The sequence below is a fragment of the Magnolia sinica genome, chromosome 12 (genome assembly GCF_029962835.1).
Source record: "Magnolia sinica isolate HGM2019 chromosome 12, MsV1, whole genome shotgun sequence".
NCBI classification, from domain to species: Eukaryota; Viridiplantae; Streptophyta; class Magnoliopsida; order Magnoliales; family Magnoliaceae; genus Magnolia; species Magnolia sinica.
The window spans coordinates 47,542,884-47,549,284 of NC_080584.1; the positions used below are offsets into that span (position 1 = coordinate 47,542,884).

The window sequence follows — 6,401 nt, forward strand, 5'->3', positions numbered from 1 at the left end:
GTTAATATTCAAATACAACATTGCACACAAACACCTTTCCTTGAAAGTCCTGCTCGCTCTATAAATAAATGAACGTAGACGACTCCTATCATCCTAGGTTGTTATTTGGTCATCTTTTCTAAAATTCCTCAAATTTTCGAAAAAAAAAGAAAAAAAAAAAGAAAAAGAAACCAAGCTATGGAAGAAGAGAGGGGAGCTCAAGCTCAATTGTGGAAGCACATCTATGGCTTTGCCGACTCGCTAACACTCAAGTGCGCAATCGATCTCGGTATCGCAGATATCATCCACAAGCACGGTGGGCCCATGACCCTACAAGAGCTAGCGTCAGCTCTCCCAATCCCAACCGTTAACATAGACCACTTCTATCGGATCATGCGGTACTTGGTCCACATGAAACTTTTCAATCTCATCATCGACGGTGAGAAGAAGTACACGCTAACGCCAGCCTCGAAACTCCTACTGAAAGACCAAGACAAGAGCCTGGCGTCGTTCGCATTGCTACAATACTATGAAATGGGAGCATGGAACTACCTAAGTGCTGCTGTCGAAGGGAAGACGACGCCGTGGGAGAAATTTCATGGTGTGAGCTATAGGGATTACTTTGAAAAAGACAAGAAAGCGAACCAGCTGCTAAGTGATGCCATGACGAGCCATACAAGCATGGTGACTGCTGCGCTCGTGAGGGGTTGCCAGAGCAGTGGCATACTCGACGGCGTGCGGTCGCTTATAGATGTTGGTGGGAGCACAGGCGTGGCGGCAAGGGCGATCGCTAAGGCTTTTCCGTATATTAAGTGTGCTGTTTTCGATCTCCCTCATGTTATAGCTACCGCACCGGAGTGTGCTGAGGTCGAACGCATTAAAGGCGACATGTTTGCTTCTATTCCGAAGACAGATGTTGTCTTCATGAAGGTATGAGCGCTCTCTGAAGAGCGCTCTCTCTCTCTCTCTCTCTCTCTCTCTCTCTCTCTCTCTCTCTCTCTCTCTCTCTCTCTATTTGGTTGGGTTTACACGTATGTATGTGTGTGCCTGCACGTGTGTTCATGTGCATACTTGCGTTAAAAAGAAATTGATCGAAGTAACCCTTATGGTCTGTTTGGGTGTCACTTAAAAATGCGTTATTCTTATTGAATTAACTAAAATGGGATAAACTTATTTTTAAGTGGTAGCCAAACAGGCATTACATATATCCTCTCTCGCTAACAATATGATCAGCTGCAGGTAAGGTACCACAACAAGCCACTTGTGTAGGATATCAATACCATTGAATCTGTAGGCCCCTGATTGAATGAAGATCACATGAGATTGAAATCAGGAGGGCCACCCTATTGGAATCAATGAACAATCGGCAGTTTGATTCAACATACAAGCGTAGCCCACCTGGTGATGGTAAAACCTGATTTTCGACGGTGATCTTCACGGTGGGGCCCATAATTTCATGGCACTGATTTTCTGAAAAGTTGGTATTTTGGGAGAAGAGAAATGGTTTGTTGGTAGGTCATCAGTCCTCTAGAATTTGTGTGGGGCCCATTTGGGTCACGTCTCGCGAATATCCTGAATGGGAAAGGATTAGGTGCGTGCCTCGAATCACCCAACACGGTACGGTCCTGATCGTGGGGCCCGCTTTGATGTATCTATTGTATATCCACCCCGTCAATCTGGTTTCTGGCTCATTTTAGGTAATCGACCCAGAAATGAAGCTGCAGATCCACTCTCAGATCGACCACACCACAGGAAACAGTGGTGATTCAATGCCCACCATTAAAAACTACCTTGGCCCAATGTAATGTTCATTTCCATCCAACCTGTTTATGAGGTCATATAAACCTAGACGAATGGAAAAACAAATATCAGCTTGATCCAAAACTTGAAGCACACAAATTTTATTTTTTTTTTAGTCAATCGCCTCTATTTCCTGTGATGTGGTCCACCTGAGATTTGGATATGCTTCATATTTTTTATTATCTCATAGAATGAGATTTTAAAACGGATGCACGGTGTGGATATACAATACATATATCAAGGTGGCCCCACAGTCCGTGCTGCACCTAATCTGCTCCCCTCCTGAACATTCTCCAGGAACAGTGATAATTCAGCTGGACAAACCAGGCGGCTGCTTTGTTCTTTCTTTTGTCCTCGATAAGACCTTCTTTGTCTCCTCTCCTTATTGTAATTCTAGGCCTGCTTTGTTCTTTCTTATTGTCCTCGATAAGACCTTCTTTGTCTCCTCTCCTTATGACCTTCTTTGTCTCCTCTCCTTATTGTAATTCTAGGCCTGCTTTGTTCTTTCTTATTGTCCTCGATAAGACGTTCTTTGACTCCTCTCCTTATTGTAATTCTAGGCCTGCTTTGTTCTTTCTTATTGTCCTCGAGAAGACCTTCTTTGTCTCCTCTCCTTATTGTAATTCTAGGCCTTCTCGCTTATGATAAAGAATCTTTCTTGCCTTAAAAAAAGTTTTACAGGTTGCTTTACACCTTGATCATGATGATGGGAGCGGATTAGGTGCGCCCCGGCCTCACCGAAAACACACCGGTCCTTACAGTGGGACCCACCTTGATGTGTGTATTATATATCCACCCAGGCCATCCATTTTGCCCGATCATTTTATGGCATGAGCGAGAAAATGAAGCACATCCAAATCTCCGGTGGACCATACCATGAGAAACAGTGGTGGTGGAACACTCCACCATTAAAAGTTTCTAAGGCCTAACGTAATATTTCAGTAATGTGTGTGTGTATATATATATATATATATCAAAATGCTCAACTGCACACCAGTTCATATGGAACTCGTGTGAACTTTTTTAGAACTCATCATATGTGATGTAAGTCCAAAATCTGAACAGTCCACGCGATGCAGCACCCCATGAAACTCTGACGGCCCAACTTTTACCTTGGTCCAAAACTTTAGTGGGCCATGGAAAAAGATAACAACACCTGAAAGATAGCTCTATGGTAAGTGCCACACAACAATGATATAGACAGCAATGATATACAATACATACATCAACATAGGCTCTATGGTAAGGGCCACACAACACCTGATCCATATCTCAAGTGGTAGACTGAGTGAAAGATAACTCTGTTTCAACATTGAGGTCTTGGTAGGGGTGGATAACAGTGAAGTGTAACTGATAGTGTTGTGTACTGTTGTATTTTAAGTTATTTTAAAATAATATAGTATTTCAAAATATCCTACGGATGTGTCTTTTCACTGAAAGATTATATCCTTTCAAATTTTGTTTTGAAAAGTTGTGTCTTTTGAAGCCTAAGGGTCGCACCACTTGGGTTTAAACCCAATAGTCACAACCCTTTGTGAAAGGGTGTCTTCACAAAGTTTATAAATAGACTTCTGATTTTAAGTTTTTAAATGGATTAGAAAATCAGGTTTCCTCTTAAAAAATGTGTTCAAGTATTTTCTAGTTCGGGTTAAGACTACAAGTGGTTTGAGCCCGTGTACAGTGAGTGCACCGCTGGAACTGGGTCATAGTCGTTGTACCCTGGAGGTCGATTGCTCTGGAAACCTGTTGTACTTGGGACGCTGTCCAAGGGGAGCAAATTCGATTTCAAGCCGAGTGACTCACGTCACACCTCAACTTATACAAATTGATAAGTTTTTTAACTTTCTTATTTTAATTTTATATAATTTAAATAGTTTTCCAACCATCCAATTTCCAACATGTACTAACAAGCTAATAGGAAAAAAAAAAAAGGGCCACACATCTTGAGCGAGGCTGAGGCACACACCTTCATTAAAAAATTGAAAAGAATAGACAGTACTTTTCTTCTCCTTTGTCTTTTCATTAGAAAATTGAAGAGAACGTTCTATGCGTTTCTTCTCCTTTTTCTTTTCTTCGGTAAAGGCTTTCGCCTCCTTGTTCTTTATATTTCTGACTCGTTAATTGGTTTTTTGTTTTTAATTTTTTTTTTTATTTTATTTTTAGCCTTTTATTAGTGTCTATTTGTAGCTCACCTATCTGATAGCTAACAGCTGTGACTCCACCTTACACCTGGCCCAGTCAACTTAGCTAGATTTTGAACTGTTTCGCTGAGAAACTGAGTGCTGCGACTGATTCAGTCGTGACTCGGGAAGTCTTATTGAGTTGATTCAATGAGAGTTGCTGTGACTCAGGTGTTGTTTTATTAAAATAACAAAATGAGAGTGATATTCCAACACGTAATCTCAGCCAGCAGAAGTAGCACTCTTAACTAGTGAGGTATATCCAGCTGCAATTGCTTTATACTACACGTACTTCTTATGCTATATTTAACATTTTTAAATATTTACTAATATTTGTAATATTTTCAATTTATAATAAATGAATATCTAGTCGAGTTGGTTGTGTCATTGAGGAAACCTGAATCAGCTGAACATCGAATCAAGTCAAGCTTTTGGATTTTCGAACTATGATTTTATAACTGGGCCACGAGTCAACTCAGAGTGAGTCCTTCGTTATTAAGTCGAGTCGGGACTTGGTGAAGTCAGGGGGTTATTTTTCTAACTAGATTGGAACCGGCCAACTCCAAGTCGACATGGATGAGTCACATGCACTCAGCTTCATCCTGGTTAATCAATGGTTAACATCATCAACCCGATGTGAGTTAAAATTGGGTGGACTGGGTACTACTCCCACCAATATGGAGATAGAGATGGACGGTCATATCAGGGCCTGTACGGGGCTTATAACAATATATATGTTTTATCCACGCGACCCATATATTTTGACCGATTATTTTTGGGCATGAGCTCAAAAATTAGGCAGATCGAAGGCGAGTGAGCTACACCACATGAAGCAGTGGGGATTGTACTTCTGCCATTTAAAACATCATAATTCCAATGTAATGTTCATTTGCCATATTCCAACATGTTCATATGGTTACATGAACCTTTATGAAGGGAAAACATAAATATCAGCTTTGATCCAAAACTTTTATGCCCTTAATAAGTTTTCAATGATAGGGTTTAAATCCCGACTACTTCATGTGGTGTGATCCACTTGAACCTTCAATCTGCTTCCTTTTTAGTCTCGTGGCTTAAAATTATCTTTCAAAATAGATGGACGGTGTGAATAAAAGATATAGATCATGATGGTCCCACAGAACCCTTAGCATGACCGTCCGTTTCCAGCTACGTCCTAGCGAGGGCAGTACTCAATCCACACCCGTTAAAACTATGGCCATTCCAAAAGTAGGGCCCACCTGCTGATCTGTCAGGATATCGTCTCAATGTGGAGCGCGGCTTCAGTGGATCCAGGGATTCACCAAGGTGGGTGGATCCCGGGGGTGCAGCTTATCATATGCGCCTTACATCCCATTTTGAAAGCTCATTTTAAGGCATGATCCTAAAAATGAAGCAGATCCAAATTTTAGGTGGACCACACCATAGAAACAGTGGTGATTGAATACCCACCATTAAAAAATCCCCGGAATGTTAATTTGCCGTCTTAACCTGTTGATAAGATCAAAAAGACTTGGATGTAAGTATCAGCTTCCCCCAAAACTTTTGTGGCCCACGAGAAGTTTTTAATGACTAGTTACCACGTTATTCCTGTGCTATGGTTCACCTGAGATTTCAATCTAGGTCATTTTTAGGATGATACTCTAAAATGTGCTTTCGAAATAAATGGACGGCATGAATGTAAGGTACATACATCAAGGTGGACCCCACAGTCAGGGATCCACCAAAGCCGCGCCCCCTGCGTGCAGCCATACAGTTTTTTAGATCAAGAACCCAAAAACTCTATCCTTTTGAAATCTGTTTCTTTTGATGCCTAGCCATGTACATATATACACCGAAGCTTCCTTGTAAAGCGAACATAACAAGTTCTCAATCTGATAGCATATGTGGAGCCCACCATTTGTTAATCTGGTGGGCATACACCAAAACCATTTAATCAAAGATCCAACGGTTGCAATACACCTCCTGCAACCCTTTGTAACCATGAATCTAATTGTGTTTCTTTTACACATTGCAGTCTGTCCTTCATGACTGGGATGATGAAGACTGCATCAAGATTCTGAAGAAATGCAAAGAAGCAATACCCGAAAATGGGAAGTTGGTCATCGTCGACATTGTCATGGACGTCCAGTCCACCTACGAGTTCACGGGTGCACGGTTAGGCATGGAAATGGACATGCTCATCACCGTCGGAGGAAAGGAAAGGAGCGAGGAGGAATGGCGAAAGCTCATCGAAACTGCTGGTTACAGCCGGTACAAGATAACGCCAATTGTCGCTATCGAATCGATTATTGAAGTTTTTCCTTAGTTAGGCAAAATTTTCACTCTTGATCTTTTCTTGTGATAGATACTTTGATGGTGTTTTGCCTTAAGTTCTGAAAAAGATGTTATGGATCTTTGAGCCATGTTTTCAGCTTGAAATAAAATGAAGGAAAATTCTCCAAA

At 41.3% G+C, this 6,401-nt stretch overlaps 1 protein-coding gene across 1 annotated transcript; it reads left to right on the top strand.

Annotated features, from left to right (window-relative positions):
* The first annotated feature begins 155 nt into the window (after nucleotides 1-155).
* Nucleotides 156-6,401, top strand: LOC131221321 ((RS)-norcoclaurine 6-O-methyltransferase-like). Its single transcript, XM_058216537.1, has 2 exons — nucleotides 156-909; nucleotides 5,974-6,401. Exons 1-2 carry the CDS (start codon nucleotides 178-180, stop codon nucleotides 6,262-6,264), a joined length of 1,023 nt encoding a protein of 340 aa, XP_058072520.1. The 5' UTR covers nucleotides 156-177; the 3' UTR covers nucleotides 6,265-6,401.